General features: G+C 39.5%; 1 protein-coding gene across 3 annotated transcripts in view; it reads right to left on the bottom strand.

Annotated features, from left to right (window-relative positions):
* INTS1 (integrator complex subunit 1) overlaps nucleotides 1-27929 on the bottom strand; it is a 60141-nt gene that overhangs the window by 15172 nt on the left and 17040 nt on the right. For 2 of the 3 annotated variants that reach the window (XM_016423911.2, XM_016423913.2), the window contains exons 17-33: nucleotides 24149-24240; nucleotides 23808-23868; nucleotides 22977-23174; nucleotides 22249-22378; nucleotides 21692-21871; nucleotides 21455-21604; nucleotides 20754-20933; nucleotides 20498-20602; nucleotides 17541-17708; nucleotides 17096-17207; nucleotides 16218-16379; nucleotides 13638-13784; nucleotides 12623-12721; nucleotides 11936-12060; nucleotides 8210-8464; nucleotides 5778-5961; nucleotides 5193-5333 (exon numbers count right to left, since the gene is read on the bottom strand). In XM_016423911.2, the coding sequence (XP_016279397.2) occupies nucleotides 5193-5333; nucleotides 5778-5961; nucleotides 8210-8464; nucleotides 11936-12060; nucleotides 12623-12721; nucleotides 13638-13784; nucleotides 16218-16379; nucleotides 17096-17207; nucleotides 17541-17708; nucleotides 20498-20602; nucleotides 20754-20933; nucleotides 21455-21604; nucleotides 21692-21871; nucleotides 22249-22378; nucleotides 22977-23174; nucleotides 23808-23868; nucleotides 24149-24240 (2489 nt within the window). The remainder of the gene's footprint in view (nucleotides 1-5192; nucleotides 5334-5777; nucleotides 5962-8209; nucleotides 8465-11935; nucleotides 12061-12622; nucleotides 12722-13637; nucleotides 13785-16217; nucleotides 16380-17095; nucleotides 17208-17540; nucleotides 17709-20497; nucleotides 20603-20753; nucleotides 20934-21454; nucleotides 21605-21691; nucleotides 21872-22248; nucleotides 22379-22976; nucleotides 23175-23807; nucleotides 23869-24148; nucleotides 24241-27929) is intronic. The other variant, XM_007498319.2, reaches the window with a different exon arrangement.

The following is a 27929-nucleotide window of genomic DNA, read 5'->3' as shown; positions in this document are numbered from 1 at the left end:
GCTAGAGACACTTCTCACCATCCATTCATCTACTGATCTCCAAGTTATTCTCCATCTTTTCTCCAGGATTCCCAATCTGTCTCTGTTTCCCTTTTTCTGCCCCATTTCCCTTCTCCCCCATACATTCAAATGCAGGGACTTCACTAGGTCTTAACATCCCCAATTGTATTCCCATGGTTTAATTCCCAGTCCCTCCTCTCAGATGCATTTACCTCAGCCTCACTCCGAAATCTATTCTTCCCTGCACCTTCCAGTCCCTCTGCTTCTCCCTGTTTACTCAGTGCCTGTGCTTTGGTATTACTGTCCTCTCTTTACTGTTGAGTCTATGGCTGATCCGTTCAACTACACCACCCCCTGCCCTTGACTCTCTTTACAGCTATGCCCTATCACTGCATGTCTTATCAAACGCAGGCAAGCCCCATCATCCTCCTTTTCTCCTTGGACCCAAAGGCACCACAAACTGATGTCTCATAATCTCAACTGGGCCCTCAATGAGACGTCACAGGCTTTTCATCCTCCAGAGCAGATACTCCACATTTTCTTTCCTCAAGTTTCAACATCTCCTAGCTCTTGTTTAACACAGTTTAACTTACTTACGATCACTATCTTCAGCCTCTGACACTTGGAGTCCCTCACCCTGGCTACTCCCTCCTTCCCTGGCTTCCATGATACTTTCTTCTAATTCTTCAACTCTCTAATCAAAGGATCTACATCTTTGCTATCACGCCCAAACATGGGTATCACTCCATCCTGTACCCCCTACTCCACTCCTCTCTATCCTCTTACCTTCCCAGTTCAAAGAGAAAATCCAAACACATGACTTCCCAGTTCCTCTATTTGGTCCTTTTCTATCTCCGGAACTCCAACCCTAAATCACAAAGCTTGCTCCAAATCCATTCCTTCTCTAAACTTACCAATTTTTGGGTTGAGGGTCTCAGCATCCTTGTAGTCACCCACATTCCTGATTTCTCCCTCTTTCTCATCACTAATCAGTTGCCAAGTCTGGTGAAACTTTACCTCAACAACATCTCAAATCCATCTCCTCCTTCCCACGTAAGAGGACAACTGCCTGAAGGCAGGCCTTAATCACCTCTTCCTTGGATTGCTGCAACATCCTTATAATCATACTCCCTGTTTTTATTTTCTTCCTTTCCAATCCATCCTCTCCACAGTAGCCAAGTAGATATTCCTAAGATCTATGACCAACCATGTCACTCCTCTGCACAAAAAATTTTCAGGTGTTACCTATTGCCTCTAGGACAAAATACAAACTCTTGAAGATGGCATCTAAAAAATTCTGCTAATTAGCTTTTAAAAGTAACTAAAGATATGTTAATTAATATATTAAAGTTAATTTAAAATTTAAACACTGTAAACCTTAAAATTTCTTAGACTTATAAATGTTGGAAATTTCACCATTGGGAAATTTCATATTTGGAAAATTTCTTACTGATAGTCTATTGGAATGTGAACCCCATTGGCAAGGGAGGTTCCTCCTCCTCCCTTCTTAAGATTACTTTATGACAGAAACCTTTTGCTGAACAATGGAAAGGGCTGCAGCATAGATCAAAATTTAATTATTCCAATCTCCACCCTACTCAGGGTAACAGGATTTAGGAAGGGCTGTAGCAAAGGATCAAGATTTAATTATTTGAGAATATGACCTTCAACAGACATGTGCAAAGCCACAGACCTCTGGGCGGTCCTGGGTTAAGCTAGAGCCACCATTGACACAAGGAAAACATGGACAGTGATTGGTAGATGTGAGAACTGAGGGGAGGGAACTTGGATGGTTTCCTTAAAGATAGCAGGGTCTGAGGACTGAGTGTTAGTTGGAGAGGTTGTGCTCTGAGAGGCTGTGCTCTGAGAAGCTTGCTCTGAAGGAAGCTGGAGGTGGAGGCCCCTGAGACTGTTTCTCCATTTTGGTCACGTGAGTGATAGGGACTGATCTCTTTTCTTTGCCTCAGCTATCTAAGGGCTTGGGCCTTTTGGCCCAGCCTAAACAGAAGGGGTATTTAAGCCCTATTCCCTTCTCTCCCCTTTCTCTCTCCCTCTCTCTCTCTATCTATAATACCTTTCTTCCTCCTGTTTGTAATTAAACTCCATAAAAGGTTGACTGCTGACTTGAGTTTTCATTTAGGAATTACATAGCTGAATTCCTCAGCGACCTTAAATTAGTATATATCAGTCTTTTAAAGTAATTTCCTTGTCACAACACTTAATTCCTATGATTCTCTTTAATATACTCTCAATTCTAACCAAATTGGATACTATTCCTAGAACTCCATGTGCTATCTTCTACCTCTGGGTCTTTGCACAGGTTGCCCCCATACCTGTAATAGATTGTTCTCCACCTCTTAGATTACCTAGTTTTCTTCAAGATTCATCTCCAGTGCCAGATGCCAGCTCCCATGAGAAAAATCGGCCTTATCACCCTAACTGTGAAGAATTTCGCCTTCCTCCAATTATATTTATTTGTGAACATGTTGGTTCCTCCTATTAGAATAAAAGTTCCTTGAGGGGAGGAACTGTTTTTTATTTTGTATTCATACATTTAAGTCACCTGGCACAATGCCTTAAATAACACAGAACCATAAAAGTTTTGTTGGAAGGGACCTCAGCAGGCACCTGGGTCAATCTGTGCCTTAAAATAATCCCTACTATAACATATTTGAAAAGTCAGCATCTAGTTTCTTCTTTTTTTTCTTTTTAAAGCCCTTATCTTCCATCTTAGAATCAATACTGTTTTGGTTCTAAGGCAGAAAAGAAGTAAGGACTAAGCAGTGGGAGTTGTGACTTGCCAAAGGTCACACAGCTAGAAGTGTCTGAAGCCAGATTTGATTTAGGACCTCTCATCTCTAGACCTGGCTCTCAATCCACTGAGCCACCCAGTTGCCCCCTAGAGTTTTTTCTTAATGGTCTCCAATGAGAAGGAACCTCCTGCCTTCAGAGACTACTCTTTCCACATTTGGGCAACTGATTGTTAAGAAGCCTTTGCTTGTCTCTGAAATTTCCTTCTGGTTCTGCCGGTTGGGGCCAACATGAACAAGGCTAATCTTCCTTTCACATGATAGCCCTTCAAATATTTGAAGAAAATTATTATGTTGAGGGTCTCAGCATCCTTCCTCATCCCTCAGCATGTGCCCCCCATATCCTCCCCACTGAATCTCCTCTTATCCAGGCTAAAGACACCCATTCTTAAAATCTATCCAATACCTCATTAAATCGGGGCTCTTTACTATCCTGGCTGCTCTCCTCTGGACACTATTCAACATCAATTTCCTTCTCAAACCCAGAACTGAAGAAAATATTCCTGATATGAATGACTAGGGCAAAATACAAAGAGACTATCATCCTGGAAACTTGCCTCTTTTTATAGCTCAAGATGATTGGCTTTTGGAGGTGACTGACTGCTGACTCACACTGATCTTGCATTCCACTAAAACCTGGGATCTTTTTCCCATAAACTGCCATTTAAAGTGCCTCCCCAATCTCTACCAATGATGTTAATTTTTTGCCTCTAAGAATAAGACTTTACATTTATTCCTACAGAATCTTATTTGACACTAAAGCATGTCAAGATCTTTTGGGATCCTGACTGAGAAGCATGCCATTTAAGATTTATCCAAGTCATTGCTAAAAGTGTTAAACAGCCCCAGGCCAAGGACTGATTCCCAAGGCACCAGTCTAGCGAGCTCTTGCCACAGAACTATTCACTACCCATAGTACTTCTTCATAGCCTTCTGAGTCTGGACTGTGCTATCTGTTAGGCTGTAGGTCTCCAATTTTCCCATAGGACTGGTATAAGAAATTTTATTTAATTCATTGCTAAAATCTATAAAAACTAGCTATGGCATTCCAGAATCTACTAGTTTAGTAACTCTGTTAAAAGAGGAAGTGAGATTATTCTGGCAAGAGCTGTTCTTGCTGATCCTTTGTAATTACTTCCTTATCTATTTGCTCTTTTTGTTGCTTAACTGTTTTTTCAATTGTGTCTCACTCTTTGTGACCCCATTTGGAGTTTTCTTGGCAAAAATACTGGAGCAGCATGCCAGTTCCTTCTCCAGTTCATTTTACAGATGAGGAAAATGAGGCAAATAAAGATGAGTAATTTGCCTAAAGTCACACAGCTAATAAGAGACTAAGGCCAGATTTGAACTCAGGAAGAGAAGTCTTCCTAACTCCAAGCCTGCTGCACTATCCATTTAGCCACCTAGCTACCCATCTATTTGTTCACTTATCTCTTTAATGCTCTTTTTGGGAAATTTACCAGGAATTAAAGCTCACTGGCTTATAATTTGTATTCTCTGTGTTCTTTCCTTTTTCTTGGGCCAATTATTCCTCTCAATTTTATGGTACCTCTCCTCAAAATCTTTCAAATGTTATCACATAGTAACATATTATAATTATAACAACAGAATTACAACTCTATAATATGTAATAACAATATAACATTAAATTATAATGAGTTTTTTCAATATCAGGATCACCTTACAAAAACTGCAACTGAGCATTTACTAACTCCTTACTTATGTGAGTGTTTATTAAATATTTGTTGAATTAAAAGCAAGTTAAACCTCTCTGAACCAATTTCATCTATAAAATAAGGATAAGGATGCCTATGTGGCACAGGATTTGAGGTCATTTATATAAAGTACTTTATAACTTCAAGCTATATAACACAATATATATGCCTACATATGCATACATATACGCATGTTCCTATACACATATGTGTATGTATTAGTATGTGTATTGGGGTCTGGGATTTCATTAGTAGAAGGAATGCCTAATGAGGAAACTTCCTCTGCCAATACACATTAGCATCTGCACCACAAATTATAGCCTTAGAAAGCTGCTTGGGACATCAAGAGTTTAAGTGACTGAACAGTATCAGGCACAGAACTTAAACTCATGATCTTCTTGACTCCTCAGTCTACTCACTGTAATAGGCTGCTTCTAAAATTGTCAAAAAAATGTCACCTGCTCATTATTGGGACAGTACATTCTCCTTGGAGTAGGGAGAGATATAGCTAATTAAAAACCAAAAAGCACAATGAAGGATATGGGCTTACCCTGCCCCCCATTTCAGGACCAGCTTGGAATATGTTCCCATCCCCAATAACTGAAGGATTCCTTCTGCAAGGGAGTCTTAAGACACCTGGCACTCCCTGAAAATCATAAGACTGTACCTTTGCCAATAAGTTCAGGCTCCACGTTGAATTTTTCCCCCGACTTCAGGGTGGCAATGATGGCACGAACTGTGGAGCCTATCACATCAGAATCCCGGTGGAAAGCCAATGTTTCAGCCAGGTGCAAGAATCCACCTCGCACTGCAAGAAAATTTCTCAGCATTATCACTCCAGCCACAGGTAGGAAATTCCATCCCCATTATCTCCCCACCCCCTACTCCTTAAGACTGGTTGTGGCTACCACCATTCACTCTTGACAGTCCATTCCATTCAGGGGAATTCCCCAAGGGGGAGTTACTACAACTATGTTGTCTGCACTCAAGAGATGTCCCCTCTATATCACACTGGCTCTTTATCCCCCAGCCAAGGAGACCAGCTCTAAAGGAAACTCTGTCATACTCTATACTCTTAAATTACAAAATCATTCAGTCACATCCTTATTAATGCCATTTCAAAAGACTGTAGACCACACATGCTTTGACAAATTCCCTTTACCTAATGAGAAAAATTATTTCCTCCATATAAGGTAGGGAGAAAAAAAAACAGGGAAAAAAAATCACATCAGAGATATTTTCTGCCCCATACTTTGCTCCTCCTGGGCCCTTATACCATCACTGATCCTATGTCGTGAAGAGTACTGGGCAGCAAACAATTTGAGCTGGGCCTGAAGAGGGCCTTCTTCCACTGCAGGATTTTCCAGCCACTGTAGCATCTGCATGAGGACTTTGAAGAACAGTGAAGAGAAGGTGGTGTCCTGTGGAACACAACGCTGTAGGCAGGTGAAGGACCAGGAATTAGGAGTATAACCAATAGCACCAGATACCAACAAAGCTATCCCAACCACAGAGACAAGGCCATAATGTCTTGTAATTAGTGTATAAAATGGTATAGTCACTGTGTCTACCCATTATCCTATAACAACATCCTATTTTTTTTTAAATGAGAACAAAAGTACTGCCACTACCCAAGCCCTTGCTCAAAATTATACAGGCATCCCTTGAACATCTCAACTTCCCCCAACATGGTTTCAATATGCCATGGGTAGGCATAAGAAATGGGAATTTTTAAGGAGTTTTGTGGAAGTCACCAACAACATACAAAGGCCAGCAGACAACACAGAAAAAGTTTAGAAATTCAGAAATGCTTATTAACCCAAAACTTACAATAAGGTACTGTAAAGGAAGCAGCTAGGTGGCTCAGTAGATTGAGAACCAGGCCTAGAGACAGGAGGTCCTAGGTTCAAATCTGACCTCAGACACTTCCTAGAAGGAAGGAGCTCAACAAAAAATGCTCCTCACCTTTAAGGAAACTATAACCTAATAGGGAAGATAAGGCATATGCACTAATATTTTATAATACAAATTCAAATATGATAAGCTCTTGGTATTTAGAGTCAGGACCTGGGTTGGAATCCCAATTCAGTCACATAGTCACCTTTGTGATTATGATTTCATCTCTCTGGGTCTCAGCTTTCTCATCTACATAAAAGGGAACTACACCAGATGATCATTAAAAGGTTGTTGAAAGCTTTTAGGAATGGCTGTGAAAAATGGAAAGAATGTCAATGGCTAGACATCTGTAGGGAGGGAATTTGGGTATTGGGAACCATGTGAGCAAAGTTATGGAGATAAGAAAAGGCAAGCAACAGCAATGAAATGGTCAATAACAGTTTTTCTGGATTGTAGACTGAAGAATCAAAGATTGTAGAAGAATCAAGGATAAGGCAAGAAAAATAGTCTGAAGTCAAATGTCTTTGAACATCAGCCTAGCATAAAAAACACACTTTATCCAATAGGTAATGGAGAGTCCCAGATTTGGACAGAGGAGTGACATGACCTATTCAATAAGAAGATTAAATTAGCAGTAGTAGGTAGAATAGACTGGGAAGTGAAGAAATTAGAGGCAGAGAGATAGCTCAGGAGGTAACTGAAATGATTCAAGTAAGAGGTAATGAAGGCCTGACACTAGTGTAAGGGGCAGAGGGAACAAACAATATAAGAGATGACTCAGTTGTAGAATCAACTGAATTTGGTGACTGAGGCAGTCACCAAAGATGAAATTAAGTGAGGAAGAAGGCAGAGTCCACAATGACTCTGAACCAAATTTCCAGTCAATAATCCATTTTTTACATTGGTTTTTGCACTAAAAACTTGTGGCTAACACCTTTTTATACTCTTATGACCTTACTCTGCTGATTTTCCTAAAAACTATATGATGCATCCCCTAAAAATGTCAACAACTGTTACTTCATAAAGCTACAGAATGATAAAAGTTGGAATAAATACTGGATGATTTTCTAAGCTAGCCCCCCTAAATTGGATCAACTTCCTCTCCTTTCTTGTGCAACTTTATTTCAGGAATTCTTTTCCATGTACCCTGTACTTCAACCACACTGACTACTATTCACTTTTCGCTTATTTCAATCCTGCCCTTTTTCCCCTTCGGTGTCTTGACACCCAACATCACCTGACCCTTCCTTTCCCTTTGTAGCCTCCTTCCACAAAGCCTTCATTGATCCTAGTTAGAAGTGAACCTTCCCATTATGAATCTCTTACATCACTGTTTGTCCTTTCTAAGCACTTAATCAGGGCAGCTATATGGTGCAGTGGATAGGGTACTAGTTCTGAAGTCAGGAAGACAACTTCTGGAGTTCAAATCTGGTCTCAGACACTTACTAGCTGTGTGAACCTGAATGAGGCACTTAACCCTGTTTGCCTCAGTTTCCTCATCTGTATAACAAATTGGAGAAGGAAAATGCAAACCACTCTAGGATCTTTGCCAAGAAAACCCCAAATGGGGTCACAAAGAGTTGGACATGACAGAAATGATTCAACAACAAAGTGCACTTAATAATTTCCTAACTTCAACTATAGTTATCTATGTATGTCACATCAGCCTAGCTAGATTTTAAGTTCCACAAGTCATGATGTTTCTCATCTTTCTATCCCCAGGACCAAGTATTATTTTGTATTGTCACAGGAGCTTAAATAACACTTGCTGAAATCAGAAATGCTTACCTGGTATTGGTACAGTTGTCGCATCAAAGGGCAAGAGATGAAGTGGTTCCGATGCATTGATATCACCAAGGGCCCACTGTGTGGGGAATTCAACAGTGCTGACACAGCCTGCAAGAGGCGAACTGCTATGCCTGTCACTTGAGGGTTTCCCTGGCGTACCTTTGCCAATTCCTGCCCCAAGGCTTGCTGAAGGGCCAAGGAGATAGGTCGGGGGTTTGAATTCTGCCATCGAGGATCAGGATTTAGTGTAAAGAGCTGGGATAGGAAAAAAGGGGAAAGAGAAGTTTTAGGATGAGAATATCCACAAAGCTAGGAAACACTTCTTTCCCTCAGCATATCAAGGAGATTGGGAGATGTTCTAGCATGAGAATTGAACTCCCTCATTCACACTAAGCATTTGATATAACCCCTTCACCTAGTTCTGGCTGCCTATGAACATTCATTCATGAGCTTAAGCTCATCCAACTCTATGAACTCACTCTACCTCCAAAAGAGTACATGTGCATATGAAAATACAAAATATGAGTAATAAGCAAGGTGAATCAGAGCTACTAAGAAAAAGAAGCAAACTGGCCTCACAGGCTTCACTAAGACTTGGTGAAATGAGGTCCATAGCTAGAATATGACTACAAGGATATAACTTATTCAAAAAGAATAGAAAAGATAAAAAGGGACAAGAGGAACAGAATAGTATTATATTATGAACAATTCTTATAAAGAAATACAGGAGCCAAATAAGGGAAGCACAGTGGAGAGCAATGAGCAACTATCAAAAGAGGCAAAAACAGAAGCAAAACTGTCACTGGAGTATATTGTACATCAACACAAAGAAAGAGATAATGAATGAAGACTATTGATCACAAACCTAGCACAAAGACTAGAGTTCTCCTTCTCTGTCCAAAACATAGCAACTAATAATTTCCTGTACTAATGATCCTTTAAAGATAATATGGGTCTGCTTTCTCACCAAAAAGGAAGAGGAATGATTGATGGGGGTAATTATGGGAAGAGGAATTTTAGAACAATCTGACATGTACTAAAGATTAAGGAAAAGATTTAAAAGGGTTTAGAAAAAGGACATATAATGAAAATAGGTCTTGATCAATGATATATGTAAAATGCAGTTGAACTGCTTATTGCCTAAGGGGGGATATGAATCATGTAACCATGGAAAAATATTCTTAATTAATTAAAATTTTGTAGGAAGACTTACAAGATTATATGGACTGGCATTCTCCTGAGGAAGTCAATCTAAGAGAGGTGAAAACTTCTTAAAAAATGAAATTCTGAAGACACAAAGTGAAACACTTCTAATAAAAAGACTGATGCTAAAGCACAAAGAACTTGCCAACAAACTCAGAATTTAAAAAGATGTGAATATAAGATGGAAGAGCAAGGTAATAAAGGATGCATAACGGAGTATAGCCTGGTCTGGAAAGAACAGATAGGTCTCCCAAAAGATCAGGAGATTTATAAACTCAATAGAGACCCAAAGAAGACGATGATAACCTCAAAAGCTAGCGTAATCTTATATTACATTGAGAGGCTCAGTGTCAGTCTAGGGAGGTGACAAGCTCTTCCTCATCTACTTTAGACTGACAATACCTGGAACAGTGTTGACTTCTGGCTGCCAAAGTTCTTGAAGTACAGTGATAAGCTAGAGGGTGCAGAGGAAGGTTATCAGTATGGTAAAGGCACTTGAGATCATGTCATATGAAGACTGGTTGAAGAAACTGAGGATGCTCAACCTCAAGAAGAGAAGATTTAGGAAGGGAATGGAGTGGACTTCAAATAAGTGAAGAGCTGCCAAATGCAATTTTATTCAACATTTATTAAATGTCTACTATACAGAAATGCTGTCCTAGGCTAGTGATAAACAGAAAACAAAAATAGTCCCTGCCTTCAATAAAAGTACATTCTCCTCAGGGAATAAAGATTTGCCTTGCAAGTCAGAGGCCAGAACTAGAAGCAATGGACAGAGGAAGCCAAGAAGCAAATGGAGACCGAATATGAAGAAAAACATCCTAATAATTTCTAAAAGTGGAACACACTACCTCAGGAAGTCATATGCTCTCTGTCACTAGAGGTCTTCCTCCAAAGGTCACATGGAACTTCTCAGGAATGCTGGAGAACAGGTCTCTGTTCAGTAACAGGTTGGACTAGGAACAGTGAACATCCCTTCCCACTGTGAAGATCTGTGATTGTGACCTCAATAAATACAGGCCTTCTAAGCTAGTACATGACAAAAACGATGAGCACATCCTGTTGCTCACAGCTCTGTGACTGAACCAATGTCAGAACCCTAAAGAGCTGGCCCTGACACTTATATAAAGATTTATAGCTAAAAAGATTCCAACTCAAATAGTACTGATCCAATAAATTCTCCAATTTGGAAAAAAGCAAAAGTGTGTGTCCTGTTGGATCCCAGAAACAATCTGATGATACTCATTCAGTACCACAGGCCTGGTGACAACACAGACTTGGCTACAAGGAGAAGAGCAAGCCTACCTCACCCACTGGAGGTGAGGAAAAGGAAAAATGTCTTTTTGTTGCTTTTTTAGGGAGTCTTCAGTCAATTAAACACATTTGACCAAGAGCAGTTCCCTGTAAATAAATGGTGACAGCTTGTTTCCAAAATTAATCTAGTCTTCCCAAGGGGTCAGTTAATTTGTAAACATATATATTTTCTATGCACTTACTATATGCCAGGCACTGGCTAGGCAAAGGACAGTTCTTATCCACAGCAAGCTCACAATTTAATGTGAAATAATATGCAAACAAATATATGAAAACAAGCTATATACATAAATAAGAAATAATGAAGGGAAGACACTAGAATTAAGATGGGTTGGGGAAGACTTCCTGTTGAAGGTGGGATTTTAACTGGGACTTAAAGGAAGCCAAGGATGCCAGGAGGTAGAGAAAAGGAGGAGAATGACAGAGAGAACTTCCAGAATGTCTTATTCATGGAACAGACAAGAAGCTAGTGTCACTGGATGGAACAACAAGTGTTGAAAAGCAGGATGAAAAAGGAGGGGGTAGATTATGATGGACTTTGAATGCCAAAGAGAACATTTTTGTATTTGCTCATAGAAAGAGATAGGAAGTCATTGGAGTTTATTGAGTGTTTTTTGGGAGGGAGGTGACCTGATCAGATCTATGCTTTAGGAAAATCACTTTAGTGGCTGAATGGAAGATGGGTTGAAGTAGGAAGAGCCTTGACACAGGCAGACCCACCAGCAGGCTTTTGTGGTAATCAAGACATGAGGTGATGAAGGCCTGTACTAAAGGGTTGGCAATGTCAGAAAAGAGAAGGGGGCATATCTGAGAGTTGTTGCAAAGATGAAATCAATGAGCCTTGGCAACAGTTTGAATATGGGAAGGTGAGAGATAGTAAGGGGTCCAGAATGACTTCTAGGTTGAGCAACTAGGAGAATAAAGTTGCCCACTCTAGCAACAGGGAAGATAGGAGGGGGGAGGGTTTGAAGGAAAAATACTGAGTTCTGTTTTGAACATGTTAAGAAGTAACAATTACTTGGCAGGCTTGGAATCTGATTCTACATTATGAACATGGCTTCTTAACTTTAAGAAAATTAGGACTCAGATTTATGCAGTAGAACAGAATCCTAGAAAGAGTCAGAGGACAAAATATTTATAAGCCCTCTCTCTCTCTCTCTCTCTGAAGAGGAGGGGCTTTTGCTCCTCTCTTTGATCTAATCACAATACCTGAAGGAACATGCTGGCCAAGTCGTCCTCAGGGCCCAGGACCCGGATCTGAGATATGGCTCGAATCCTTCCCTGGCCCTGTGAATGCTCTGGACTGGTTTTTGGTTTGGGTGCCTCTGTACTGTCTGGAGGAAGATAAAAACAAAGAGGTTCAAAAGACAATCAGCTTCCAAGGATGGAGGAAATCTTTTGAAAACAAAAGCATAATGAAAAGAACACTGAGATTAGAGTCAGAGCTGTGTGACCTTGGGCAAATTACTTTAGCTCCTCTCTTTTAAGTCTCACCTATAAATGGAGATAAATATTTATACTACCTACCTCACAAAATTTTTATAAAGTTCCCACGAGATATCAAATGTGAAAATCCTTTGTAACCATGAAAGCCCACATAAACATGAATTAGACAAAGGATGGCCAAAAATGGAGGATCACATTCAGGTTCCACTCCAGAGCCTTAAATAAAACCCCTTAGTAATCCATGTATTTGTCCTGGCCTGAATCAGGGTACATGTGATAGATACTCAAGGGATAGAGATTAAACAGGGAACAAGAATGCCAGTTCAAGAATACAAGGTAACAAGGGGAACAGCTATAAAAAGTCACATTTAAGATGTTCATACGAGGCTTAGAAAACTGAATTGTCCTGTTAATATAGGGAAAGGCTTGAGGCATATGTTGAACTCTTACCTCGTCGAGAAGGCAGAGAGGCAGTGAGCAGAGAGTGGAAGGTCTGGCCTCCTGTGGCTCCTCTTTCATGCTGAACTTCCACCAGATGAGCCATATAATCTGCAAAGCAATATATCAGCAACATAAATGTACAAGCATGAAGCACAGCCTTTTCTCACAGGCTGGAAGAGTCACTCTAAAGCTGGTTTCCAACAATGTTCACCAAAAGTTCTTTAAGACTTCTGGATCCTAGAGCAACTAGGTAGCATAGTGGATAGAACACCAAGCCTGCGTCAGAAGGTCCTGGGTTCAAATCTGATCTCAGACACATCCTAACTGTGTGACCCCAGGCAAGTCACTTAACTCCTACTGCCTAACCCTTACTGCTCTAGGGTTTCGGTATTGATTATCAGTCAGAGGATGAGGGGTTAAAAAAAAAGAGTCTTTGGAAACTGAGCTATGAGATGTTCCTTCAGCAAAGCCTCAGCTGGTAGGAGAGTATAACAAACACAGCACACTGATAACAACAGCTTTTGTCCCAAGAGTAGGTTACTCATTAACCTGTCTGGCCCACCTGACAGCTGGACCAATGAAGCTGGCAATCTGGTATCATAATAGCAACTTCAGCTCCAGAGACCAGATTCTCCTTCTGCAAACCTTGCCTGACTACTCCAGATCTCTCTGCTCCTTTTTTTGGAACACCTATTGTACTTAGAGCCAGTGCCACATACTTAAGTATTGTTATTTTTTAAAAGCCTTACCTTTTGCCTTCAAATCAATATTAAGCATTGATTCCAAGAGTGGTAAGGGTTATGCATTTGGGGTTAAGTGACTTACCCAGGGTCACACAGGTAGGAAGTAGCACTTAATTATTCACTAACTGCTTCATGTAAGTTGTCTCCCCAGCTAGACCATATGCTCCATAAGGGCTTTGGCTGCCCAGTGCATTGTTCATCATTCAGTGCATGGTAGGGAAATTGAACTGACTGACTGATTCTCTGGTTGGGTTATAAGATGTAGGTGAAACAGCTCTTACTCTTGTCCATGATGTTTTGCTCCAGGGTCTGGGGATCATGAGACACAGCCTGGTCCAAGTACTGCAGGAGTTTACTCATGCTGGAGACAGGAATTCCAAAAGACTGAACAAAGAGAAGCAGCTGCTGAGGCTCCAAGTCCTGTAAGGCTAGAATCAACAGGTTCACTAAGCAAACAGCAGAGGAGGGTGAAGGCTTGAGCAGAACTAGGTGACTGGGATGGGGTATAAGTAAGGGCAGGAGAGGAATTTGGGGGAGTTTTTGCCTGTAGCCAGAACTGTATTATATATAGCCCAACCTCTCCTGCCTCTGGTGACTGGAAGCAACTGCGCAATGATTCACACAGGGAGGGGAAAAGGGAGAAGAAAGCTTACTGTGGCAGCAAGGGCTAAATCCAAATACTTCAAAGCCTTAAAAGGTCTGTGATTTCATTGAGATGCAACCTTTCCATGTCTTAGTAGATCATTTCATGAGTTCTATAGCTAAAATAATTTATCATCTATTGGCCAATCTTCAGTTGATGAACCTCTCCAAACTTATCTAGGCCAGTTCCTTAGAAGATGCTCAACTGCTGAGGGCCATTCTCAAAGCATTTTTAAGGGTAATGGATTCTGTCAAAGCTTATGCTTTCTTGGCACAGCTCCAAAGAATCCAGGCTCACTTCCATGCCAGGAGCAAGGCATAAACCTGGGACTTAATTCCTCTCATAAACACAAAGCCAAACTTTCTTCTTCATACAGACCCTGTGGGCTACATGATACCTTTTTGTGGGTCCTATTCTCTCCAAGAATACCTGATGTTGGGGGGCAGCCGGGTGGCTCAGTGGATTGAGAGCCAGGCCTAGAGATGGGAGGTTCTAGATTAAAATCTGGCCTCAGACACTTCCCAGCTGTGTGACCCTGGGCTAGCCCTTCCCACTCTTCTGCCTTGGAACCAATACACAGTATTGATTCCAAGATGGAAGGTGAGGGTTAAAAAAAAAAGAATACCTGATATTAATTTTTCATTTATTTTTGCCTGGTTCCCCTACCCTCAAATTGTAAAATGCTTCACACAGTGTCTGGGACACAGTAGAGGCTATATAAATGCTTGTTCCTTTCTTCCCTTCCCAGTCACTATGACTTGTACCATATGTATCCTTTTAGGCTATAGGCTTGCTTTTGGCTCTAGAGCCCTTAGAGTAATATTTTAAATGAAGTTAGCTTTTTTTTTTTTTAACTTCCCTTTGGGGTAGGATCTTACTTTGGTTGTTTTGGTTTTTTGAACATCATTTTTGAGAATGTCAGTTGTGGCTTCTATAGGGTCAAAAAATAACTAATGAATTTACCAAAATTTTCAATCATCTATGTCTGCAAGGCTTCCACTGGTCATTACCCATATTTGATCCTAAAATTCCCATAACTCTCACCATGCTCACTCCCTTCCAAAACTGCAGCAAGTCCAAAGCAGAGTGACAAGGATGGTGGAGGGATTCAACACCATGTTAGGTTTGGGTTGAAAGAATGGAGGATGTTACTCCTGAAGAAAAGATATAGGGGAAATGTGCTATATTCAAATATGTGAAAGGCTGTCATATTAAAAAGGGGGGGGGGGGCACAACAGACCATATTCTTTAGCCCCAGAGGGTAGAACAAAGACCAAGTTACAAAGAGAAGATGTTGGCTTGATATAAGGAATATCTTCCTAATAATTAGAGTGATCCTAATAAGGAATGGGCTTTCTCATGATGTGGTAAGTTCCCTGACACTACAGGGCATAAATGAAGACTGTGTCTGTTGCCCTACTCAGAAATGGTTTAGTCTAGATGACACTCTGAAATCCCTTTTCAACTCTCAGATTCTATGAAATATTATTTTTTAAAGATATTTTATTTTACCAATTATATGTAATAACAAATTTCCACATAAATTTTCTAATTATATGATCCAAATTGTCTCCTTTCCCTCCCCCTTCCTGGAGTTGTCAAGTAATTTGATCTGGATTATATATGCATTATCATGCAAAATATATGTCAATATTTTTTATTTTTATAAGAAAATAATCATATGAAACCAAAACCCCAAAATAAAAAGCCAAATAAATAAACTAAAGTGAAAAATCATATGCTTTGATCTGCATTTTGACTCCAACAGTAGCTAAGCCTTTCTGTGAAATATTCTAAATCACTAATCAAAGAAAACATAAAACATGCCTATAACAATAATACTAAGAATTGCTCTAAGGGCACAAGATCCCAAAGAACTCAATCTAAGAACTTAAAAAAAAAAAAGGAAAACAGATCTTGGAAACAATTGTCCAACAGAGCAAAAGCTTTATTCACTATTCTTAAGATAGGGGAAAAAACTCCTAGGAATAGTCCAACAAGTGTTAAATTCATACTCATAAACTAAACATGTATTCTCTAGAAGATAAAGTACTAAGGGCTCCTTGGCCTCTCATCCTCCTCTTCTTTTAGACTTAAACAACTAGGAAGGGTTCAAGAGCACAAATGAGTCCAAGGTTTAATACCCGGAAACTCTGTGTTATCTACTCTTTCCAGTAAAAAGCTCCTGAGTCCAAGGCTGGAACAGAGTCTGACTTACCAGCATCCACCAGGCGAGGTACTTCTGAGCGGATCATTCGAAGCTTCAGCCAGTCAGGAAGTAGCAGGGCTTCCTCAGATGTATCCACAAGGAAAGCAGTTGGCAAGGGCTTTTTCTCTGGGAACCAGATGTCCAGTAAAGCATGGAACTCGACATCTCCAGCTTTAAAAGAGATCATAACAAAATAAGCATTGTGGTTTAAGTCAATTATTAAATATAGTTCAATATTTACACTGGTACTGGAAAAACAGAACTGCTTCTATTTCTTTTATACCCATTACATGGTTTCTTTTAGACTCTAGGCACATGATTCCATTTTCTATCTCCTAGTTTAACCATAGAGTAAAAGCAAAATCAGAGCAGGGATGCCAGATCCACCTCTTTGGTCAATGAAGAAAAAATTCAGTGGGCAGGTAGGTAGCTCAGAGGTTTGAGAGACAGGTTCTGATATGGGAGGTCCTGAGTTCAAACCTGGCCTCAGACAATGCCCAACTCTTACAGCTCTTCTGCCTTAGAGCCAATACATGGTATTGATTCTAAGAAGGAAGGTATGGGTTTAAAAAGCAAAAAAAGAAAAGAAAAGAAAAAAATCCAGGACTCAGGAGAGCATCTCCAGTAATTTATAAGCAAAAATGATGGAAGACAATAGTATAGACTGAAAACAGTCAAATTTCAAAAGAAATAAAGTTGACAAGTAGACATGATTAAAACGAGTCATAAATAAATAAATAAAATGATTCATGAACTCCACTTTTCTAGATGGGGGTGGGGAACACTATCTTAACTATTCAAAAAATGGTATTAAGGGTTCTAGAATCCTATTCTGCCTCTTTTCATGGATCTAAGCAGGAAGCACAGCTCAAGAGCTCACAACTCACCTTGTGGAGGTCCCAGTGTCAGGAGAATGACCATAGCATGGACTACAAGTATATGCATAGTGGCTGTTTCTCCACTGGTCCATCGAAGAAAGACCTGGTCCTGGGACTCTGACTAGAGGGTGTAAAGGTGAAGTCAAGTGACCAAAGGAGAAGCAGTTGGCCCATCCCCATTCTATGCTTTCAGTGTTAAGATGAAGGAACAGGGGGCAGCTGGGTGGCTCAGTGGATTAAGAGCCAGGCCTAGAGATGGGAGGTCCTAGGCTCAAATCTGACCTCAGACACTTTCTAGCTGTGTGACCCTGGGCCAGTCACTTGACTCCCATTGCCTAGCCCTTACCACTCTTCTGCCTTGGAACCAATGCATAGTATTGATTCCAAGATGGAAGGTGAGGGTTTAAAAAAAAAAAAGATGAAAGAACAAAGCTACAAGAAACTATGCACTTACCCAGCTATAGACCTCTTCCCCCTCTTTGCTCTTGCGCATCCGCCTCACATAACGTGAGAAGATAGAGAGCAAAGCCACTAGTACTGCATCAGACTCTGCGCTGTAGGAAAGTTTTGAAAAGAGGTGGGACATGATGGTGGAGCGCTCAACAATTAGCCGGGCCACATCCTGGGGGAGAGAAACAATGTTGCCAATTCTCCTTGAGAGTGACTGTCCATCGCCACACAACTAAAACTAGACTTGAACAAATGGAAAAACATTAACTGCTCATGGATAGGACGAGCCAATATAATAAAAATGACCATCCTACCCAAACTTATTTATCTATTTAGTGCCATACCCATTGAACTACCAAAATACTTCTTCACTGATTTAGAAAAAACCATAACAAAGTTCATTTGGAAGAACAAAAGATCAAGGATATCCAGGGAAATAATGAAAAAAAACACATATGATGGGGGCCTTGCAGTCCCTGACCTAAAACTATATTACAAAGCAGCAGTCATCAAAACAATTTGGTACTGGCTAAGAAACAGAAAGGAAGATCAGTGGAATAGACTGGGGGAAAGCGACCTCACCAAGACAGTATACGATAAACCCAAAGATCCCAGCTTTTGGGACAAAAACCCACTATTCGAGAAAAACTGCTGGGAAAATTGGAAGACAGTGTGGGAGAGACTAGGAATAGATCAACACCTCACACCCTACACCAAGATAAATTCAAAATGGGTGAGTGACTTAAACATAAAGAAGGAAACCATAAGTAAATTGGGTAAACACAGAATAGTATACATGTCAGACCTTTGGGAGGGGAAAGGCTTTAAAACCAAGCAAGATATAGAAAGAATCACAAAATGTAAAATAAATAATTTTGACTACATCAAACTAAAAAGCTTTTGTACAAACAAAACCAATGTAACTAAAATCAGAAGGGAAACAATAAATTGGGAAAAAATCTTCATAGAAACCTCTGACAAAGGTTTAATCACTCATATTTATAATGAGCTAAATCAATTGTACAAAAAATCAAGCCATTCTCCAATTGATAAATGGGCAAGGGAAATGGATAGGCAGTTCTCAGATAAAGAAATCAAAACTATTAACAAGCACATGAAGAAGTGTTCTAAATCTCTTATAATCAGAGAGATGCAAATAAAAACAACTCTGAGGTATCACCTCACACCTAGCAGATTGGCTAACATGACAGCAAAGGGAAGTAATGAATGCTGGAGGGGATGTGGCAAAGCAGGGACATTAATTCATTGCTGGTGGAGTTGTGAACTGATCCAACCATTCTGGAGGGCAATTTGGAACTATGCCCAAAGGGCGACAAAAGAATATCTACCCTTTGACCCAGCCATAGCACTGCTGGGTCTGTACCCCAAAGAGATAATGGACACAAAGACTTGTACAAAAATATTCATAGCTGCGCTCTTTGTGGTGGCCCAAAACTGGAAAACGAGGGGATGCCCATCAATTGGGGAATGGCTGAACAAACTGTGGTATATGTTGGTGATGGAATACTATTGTGCTAAAAGGAATAATAAAGTGGAGGAGTTCCATGGAGACTGGAACAACCTCCAGGAAGTGATGCAGAGCGAGAGGAGCAGAACCAGGAGAACATTGTACACAGAGACTAATACACTGTGGTATAATCGAACGTAATGGACTTCTCCATTAGTGGCGGTGTAATGTCCCTGAACAACTTGCAGGGATCCAGGAGAAAAAAACACCATTCATAAGCAAAGGATAAACTATGGGAGTGGAAACACCGAGAAAAAGCAACTGCCTGAATACAGAGGTTGAGGGGACATGACAGAGGATAGACTCTAAATGAACACTCTAATGCAAATATTATCAACAAAGCAATGGGTTCAAATCAAGAAAACATCTAATGCCCAGTGGACTTATGTGTCGGCTATGGGGGGTGGGGGGGAGGAAAAGAAAATGATTTATGTCTTTAACGAATAATGCTTGGAAATGATCAAATAAAATATATTTAAAAAAAAAAAGAGAGAGTGACTGTCCAATCTTTCCCCTGCATGCAGGTCAGCCTGCTTGATCTTGCAGCTCTGAGAATTCTCCCTCCCAGTCCAGTCTCATTAGTATAGAAGGTTTCCCCACCTCTGTTGCATCCCTCATGGGTATTTCTACATGTTCAAATGAGTGTCTGATTAAACTAAAGGAATCTAAAAGATCACTGAGAGCAGGGATGCCACACAAAGGGATAAAAGGACTTTAGCACAAAGGTTCTTAACCTAGCCCCCATGAACTTTTCTAGAGTTTTCGCCAGATTGCCAAAGGCTTTATCAGAATCCTTGTTTTAACAGATACAACACTTAACTTGTTTTGCACACTAACTTATGGCAATTGTAAAAGTAATTTTGGAAAAGGAAGGTAAGAGGGATGAGATGAAGTTTTAACATTACACATATCATTGTCAGAACTATGAAAGTTAGTTATATGCTGGCCCAAGGACTTTTAGTGAAAAATCTGAGACCCAGAGATAAGGGATTTGCCCAAAATTATATAACCAGTTACAAAAGACTTGATGGGAAAAGAAGAAAAGAACCTTAAATAGTGAGGCTCTGTGTAACATGGCAAAATAGTTCAGGCCACTCAAGGGTTTCCAACTGATCCCAAATTCAATATAATGGCCTCTGAGATCTCTTCCAACAACAGACCTATGACTCTACAACCAGCTGGCACTGATACAGGATATAAGATCATCTTTTGGGATGGGGTCTCATGTCCAGAACCCAACACCCATGAAGCTAAAACATTCATCATACCATATATTGTGAAGGATCAGTTTTGTTCCAAGTTTCCCTCCACTAGTGTCCCTCCTCTATTGCCTCACCATGGCATGCAAGTTGACCCTGAAAGCAAGGCCAACCTTATGGAAGCTCTGGCAGGTTCCTACATACAACAAAAATCTGATTCCAATCTCTTCTCACCAAAGCAAGATCATTGTGTTGTCCCTGCTCCTCCACTGGGGCATGCTGGGAAAGATACACGAGGTAGGCACTAATGGTCTGAGGGTCCGTTTCCATATGGATAGCCTAGAATGAGAGAGGATTTCCTTGAAACTATCAGGTGAAAAGAGAAACTTAATCCCTTAACAACAGTTACTGCTATTTTCTCTAGGCACCATCACAATTTCAAGAGTAAATAGCATGTTTCTTCCCCTGACATGCCTCTGCATACTCTTACCTGCTGCAGAGCCAAAGCAGTTGTGTTTCTGACACTGTCAAACAATGGTAATCTTGGCAGATCTCTTAATAGCCACTGGTATCCCTGAAGCATTTCTGAGTCACCTGAGTCTTCTTCCATGGGATGGTCTTTCTCCTCTCCATCACGAAGCCCACCTTCTGACAACACCAATGATAATCCCTGCAAGTATATAAATAAGAGAATTACAACTGAGAGTCCAGGAGGGTCTGGTCTTTAGCCAGATACAAGGCTTTTCTAACAACCCAGGAGCATGACATGAAATTCCCAAATAGGATTCTGGGGAAAAAGAAATTTGTGCCACAATTTTTCTGTAAACCTATGGAAAAAATTTTAGGGGAAAAAAACTATTCTCTATCAAACTACTAGTGTGGGATATATACAAGATTTATAAGACAAGAGGATTTTTAAAAGTTTACATTTTCCCTTTTCCTTTCTCATCTTACTAATGATATCACCCCTATAAAGGCTGGCTCTTAATTTCTTAGTACGCTTTTACAAGACTTCATTATAGAGAACTCTACTGTACTATCAACTATAGCAATCATGCTATTGTATCTTGGATAACTTCCTAGCATGCTATTAAATAGAAAGTCAAAGGCTTAATGTTGCTAGAGGACAGGGTAACATGTTCTGAAGAACACAAATTCCTTTCCCAATTAGTGTTCTCATGTGAGCTTTACCTTCATGGCTAATACCCTGGAAGCCACTTGGGAGGAACTAAGGCGCCGCAGAAAGTAGTCCAGCACCTCACAGGTGGTCTGTTCATCAGCTTTGGGGCCTAGCAGCAAGTCCTGCAAGCGTCCAAGCAGCTGTCGCTGCTTCTGCTGTCTCTGCAGAGACAGGAGAGGTTGCTTCTGATGAGATTGGAGTGGAGTGGCTCGGTTCAGAGCTGAGCTCCTGCCTGAGGGAGCACTGACCTGGCGTTTCTTGGCCCTCTGCTCTTTGCTCTCTCCCTCCTCCTCTTCCTCCCCTGAGGTGGCATCATCGGCAGCATCATGAAGCAGGAACTCACACAGACACTGTACCGGCAACACATCCAAGGAGCCCTCGCTGGATTGAACCAGGTCTGCTAACCAGGGCATGGACTGGGAGGAGGCCTGTGAATAGAAAAGGGAAAAATATTAACAAAAGGATTTATTGTCTTCTCCCTGCAGAACATGAACATATACTTTCTTTCTCTCTCTCTCTCTGTCAGAAAGGAGGCTTACAGAGTTAAGTTAAAGTCATATAAAATAGTACATTTGGTAAGAAATAAATATTAAAAAGAAACAAGATTTTTCTAAGTACATAGGATGACTCAATGACTACAGTTGAACAGAAAAAAATAATATCACAGAGCTCTCTTAATTCTTTAAATTTTGACTGAAAATGATTGAACCAAATCCTCTATTACCTTCTACATCCATAAAATTAAAGTGACTTGAATATTCTTGTAGCCATCTACCCATAAACTTCAGAATCTCTGTTCACGTACCTGCCTTTGGATGATGTCAAGGAGGAAGTCTGGATTTCGGCTCCTACATAAGAGGTGACCCAGACGGAGGGACTGATTAAGACCTTTCACTTGCTCCAAGATGTGAGGAGGGGGTCTTCGTGGGGAACCCCTACAAGGGAAAAAGTGAATTAACAAATCTTGGCACAATTATAAATGAATCATGATGTCCTATCTCTCAATACTGTATGAAATATTCATCTATTTGCTAAGTGTCCTTTTTCTGCCTCTTTATATTTTCTTTTTTTTTTCCTTCCAAAAAAATTCTTTTTTACAGGGTTGGCTCTAGGAGGAGGAAAGATATACAAGATATGTAAAGATAACTTGTTTATCTTTATATTCGTATAAAGATATACAAGATATCTAGGTAATGATAAAAACAAACTATCAATAAAGCTCTCCTTTAAATAAACAAAAAAGGCAATCCATCTAGGGTAAAGGAAAGGATATTTAGAGAGAGGTGCTAGAGAATCACAGGCCATTTATGAGTAAAATCTACAGAACAAAAATTCCTTCCCAAATACAGATCCTCTTCATTCTTTTTTCCTATATAAGTTACTAACAAATAATTGTTGGATTTTTCCTGTATCTTAGATACAATTTCAGACAGGCGATTAAATGTTAGAAGAAAGGACAGTGTAGGGGAAAGGTAAGAGGTGAAGGATTTGCTATGAAGACTGAGAAAAACAGCCCTAGGCAGAATATCTTACTGGGGATCCAAGCTGGTAAGCTGAGACAAGAGGAGGCTGCTGCTCTCAGTGATTGTTTGCTTGGTAGATGCAGCTGCTAGATGTCCCTCGAATGCCAGGATTTCCTGCTTCTCCCGCTGGGAAATCTGGAGCTCTCGATTAATCATCTCAGTCCGGGTTTCCTCATCCGTCAGGGTGCAAGGAGGATACGAATAATTACTAGGGACCAAATAAGAAGGAACTTGTTATCATGCCCTATGTCAAATGCTAAGTCCCATTAGACAGAACTGAAGGTCAAAAAGGGTCAAAACTCATAATGATATCACTTACTTGGCACACAGCTTGAGCTGTCATCATGAAAGCCCCAATGGAACTATCAAAAACACTGACAAAAGCTAACGCTTTTCTAAGATTGTTCAACCATAGAGTTGAACTTCAAAAAGCTTACTATTATCATTACCACTACTGAAGGGGATTTTTGTCTCCTTATTCTGGCCCAGTAAATGTCATTCAATAGCACTTCAGTAATCTCCTATGTGTGCCTTTCTCCATAATCAATACCACATTGAGGGAAAGGAGAATGGAGTACAAACAGGACTTCTGAACTTGAAAATTCAGGATCTAAGACATGGTTTTTTTAACCTGGAGCCCAGTGAAAATTTTTAAATTGTTTGATAACTGTATTTCAACATAATCAGGTTCCATTGTAATTCAATGTATTTTATGCATTTTAAAATATTATTCTCAGAAGAGGTCCACAAGTTTCACCAGACTTCCAAGAGGAGCCATGATATGCAAAAAATGTTCATTCTGATCTATAGTGAAGTTTAAAAGGGAAATTAGATTTCTTACTTTGTCATCACCATTTCCATGAGCATCTTAAGAGTAGGGTACTCTTCCCAAGCTGCCAAACCTAAAGGATAAACACACAGCATCAAAGAGCAGACAGTTGAAATATTAGACCAGGTTGTTTGCAATAATAATATTCATAAAACCAGCTAATAGGCACTTGTGAATACTGTGGTAGAAGGGTGAGGTTTCCATATAGACATTACTTGGTTTAGATTTTTCACCTGCTCCTCATCTCCAGTAGATAATTCCCCTGAAGTTAGACTGTAGTCCACATTCTATGAAGCTAACACTAATCCCTTAACATTCTGAGAAGCACCATAACAAGTAATAAGTATATTTACCAATATTTTCAGGATTAAATGCAGCTACCACTAGCAAAAGAGGCCATGCCTTCCAGTAGAGGGTTGAAATAGCAAGATTTGGAGGCTTGTACCTGAAATAACAGTGGAGAGTGGCAATCAGAGGATAGCTACTCTGAAAACAAATACAAAAGTAAGCATGTGGGGATGGGGTAGGGGGTGGTGGCAATTAGGTAGTACAGTGGATACAGTGCCAAGTCTGAAGTGTTCAGATGTGACTTCAGACGCTTCCTAGCTATATAACCCTGGACAAGTCACTTAACCCCCATTGCCTAACCCTTACCATTCTTCTCCCTTATAATCAATACTTAGTACTGATTCTAAGACAGAATGTAAGAGTTTTTTGTTTTGTTTGTTAAATAAGTTAAATAAGCACAGTCCAAAGGCAATCTGTGACCTTGAATACAAAACTACCAATGTCCCAAGGGCCTGATGCTGGAATCTGAACCAGAGAGTGATTTTAGAATGAAGTAATTCAGATATTGCTACAGAGAATCTTGTATATTCATATTGCAAATTCATTATTTGCAAAATGTGTTCACATATTTCAGAGCTATGTACTTCACACAATTTAATTTTTACCCTTTTCCTATTTACCAAATTTCATCAAAATTCACTACAAATTTCAGAAGGTTCATATGCTGTTGAAAGCCATAAATATAACTTCAGGCATATTTTGATAGCTTTTGAGGCAAATACAAGATTTGTGCAAAATTATTCTTCAAAAGCTAATAAGGAAAAAACAAGCACAAAATTGTCCATTTGAATTACTGAATAAAGTCAAGTCAGGCTATCTCTAGGTATTTTCCTTTGAAGAGGGGTCTAAAAGAATTATTATCATTTTAGATATATATATGAGAAGACTGAAGCAGAGAGATTAAGCAATTTGCCTAAAGAAACACAACATGGAATAAAATCAAAGACTATTCAATCTAACCATTAGTTGAGTAACAAGCAGCCCGTAGCACCTATTATGTGCTATTGCTAGGTACTGAGGACACAAAGACAAAAATGAAATACTTCCTGCACTCAAGGAATTATTCCATCTTTTATCCTGGGTCCATTTCTAAGGGAGAAACATGTACAACAGGATATAAATCCAAAATAAATACAAAGAAGCACAAAGGTACTTCTACTTCTGCAAAAAAAAGAAAGTCATGGTTCATCTATAATCTCATATTCCATTTTCTTTTTTAAAACCGTAACCTTCTGTTTTACAATCAGTTTTAAACTTATCAGTTTTAAGGCAGAAGAGCGAGAAAGTCTAGGCAACTAGGATTAAATGATTTGCCTAAGGTCATCTAACTACAAGGTATCTGAGGCCAGATTTGAATTCAGGATTCCCCTTCTCCAGGCCTTCTCTATTTGTGCCAAATATAGTCTAGAAAGGGAGGCATATTCTACCCAGAAACTGGTTGACTTTCAGGTGGGATTTATACCAGGAATGCAAGGATGGTTTAATATTAGGAAACCCATCCACATAATTGACCATATCAACAAGCAAATCAACAAAAATCATATGATTATCTCAACAGATGCAGAAAAAGCCTTTGACAAAAGACAATACCCAATCCTATTTTTCAATACTAGAAAGTATAGGAAGAGAAGGGCCTTTCCTAAAAATGATAATCAAAATATATCTAAACTATCAGAAAATATAATCTGCAATGGGGATAAATTAGAAGCCTTCCCAATAAGATCAAGAGTGAAATAAGGATGCGCATTATCACCTCTATTATTTAACATTGTACTAGAAACACTAGCAGTAGCAAATAGAAAAAAGAAATTGAAGGTATTAAAATTGGCAACGAAGAGACCAAGCTATCTCTCTTTACGGATGATATCATGGTCTACTTAAAGAATCCTAGAGAATCCACCAAAAAGCTAGTGAAAATAACCAACAACTTTAGCAAAGTTGCAGGATACAAAATAAACCCACATAAGTCATCAATATTTCTATATATTTCCAACACATCTCAGCAGCAAGTTAGAAAGAGAAATTCCATTTAAAACCACCCTAGACAGTATAAAAGACTTAGGAATCTATCTGCCAAGAAGACAAAAACAGGAACTATATGAACACAACTACAAAACACTCTCCACACAATTGAAACTAGATCTAAATAAGTGGAAAAACATTAATTGCTCATGGGTAGGACAAGCTAACATAATAAAAATGACAATCCTACCCAAATTAATTTACTTATTCCGTGCCATACCCATCAAACTACCAAAAAACTTTTTTAATGAATTAGAAAAAAACATAACAAAGTTCATTTGGAAGAACAAAAGATCAAGGATATCCAGGGAAATCATGAAAAAAAAATATGAAGGAAGGTGGCCTAATAGTACCAGATCTCAAAGTATACTATAAAGCAGTGGACATCAAAACAATATGGTACTGGCTAAGAGAAAGAATGATCAGTGGAATAGACTTGGGGTAAGTGACCTCAGCAAGATAGTCTATGATAAACCCAAAGATCCCAGCTTTTGGGACAAAAATCCACCATTTGATAAAAACTGCTGGGAAAATTGGAAGACAGTGTGGGAGAGACTGGGGTTGGATCAACATCTCACACCCTACACCAAGATAAATTCAGAATGGGTGAATGACTTGAATATAAAGAAGGAAACTAAGCAAATTAGGTGAACAGGTTATAGTATACTTGTCAGATCTTTGGGAAAGGAAAGATTTTAAGACCAAGCAAGAGTTGGAAAAAAAATTACAAAATGTAAAATAAATAATTTTGATTACATTAAATTAAAAAGGTTTTATACAAACAAAATCAATGCAACCAAAATTAGAAGGGAAGCAGCAAATTGGGGAAAAATCTTTATAACAAAAACCTCTGACAAAGGTCTAATTACTCAAATTTATTATAAAGAGTTAAATCAAATTGTACAAAAAAATCAAGCCATTCCCCAATTGATAAATGGGAAAGGGACATGAATAGGCAATTTTCAGATAAATAAAAACTATTAATAAGCACATGAAAAAGTGTTCTAAATCTCTTATAATCAGAGAAATGCAAATCAAAACAACTCTGAGGTACCACCTCACACCTAGCAGATTGGATAACATGAAAGCAAAAGAAAGTAATGAATGTTGGAGGGGATGTGGAAAAATTGGGACATGAATGCATTGCTGGTAGAGTTGTGAATTGATCCCAGAAATCTGGAGGGCAATTTGGAACTATGCCCAAAGGGTGCTAAAAGACTGTCTGCCCTTTGATCCAGCCATAGCACTGCTGGGTTTGTATCCCAAAGAGATAATAAGGGAAAAGACATATACAAGAATATTCATAAATGCACTCTTTGTGGTGGCAAAAAATTGGAAAATGAGGGGATGCCCTTCAATTGGGGAATAGCTGAACAAATTGTGGTATCTGTTGGTGATGTAATACTATTGTGCTCAAAGAAAGAATGAACTGGAGGAATTCCATGTAAACTGGAATGACATCCAGGAATTGATGCAGAGTGAAAGGAGCAGAACCAGGAGAACATTGTACACAGAGACTGATACACTGTGGCACAATCAAATGTAATGGACTTCTCCATTAGTGGCAATGCAGTGATCCCGAACAACTTGGAGGAATCTACGAGAAAAAACACTATCCACATTCAGAGGAAGAACTGTGGAAGTAGAAACACAAAAGAAAAACAATTGCTTGATTACATTGGTCGAGGGGGATAGGATTGGGGATGTAGACTCTAAATGACCACCCTAGTGCAATTATTAATAATATGGAAATAGGTCTTGATC

Source organism: Monodelphis domestica, chromosome 7, assembly GCF_027887165.1.
Source record: "Monodelphis domestica isolate mMonDom1 chromosome 7, mMonDom1.pri, whole genome shotgun sequence".
Taxonomy (NCBI): Eukaryota; Metazoa; Chordata; class Mammalia; order Didelphimorphia; family Didelphidae; genus Monodelphis; species Monodelphis domestica.
This window is presented reverse-complemented; position numbering and strand designations above follow the sequence as displayed.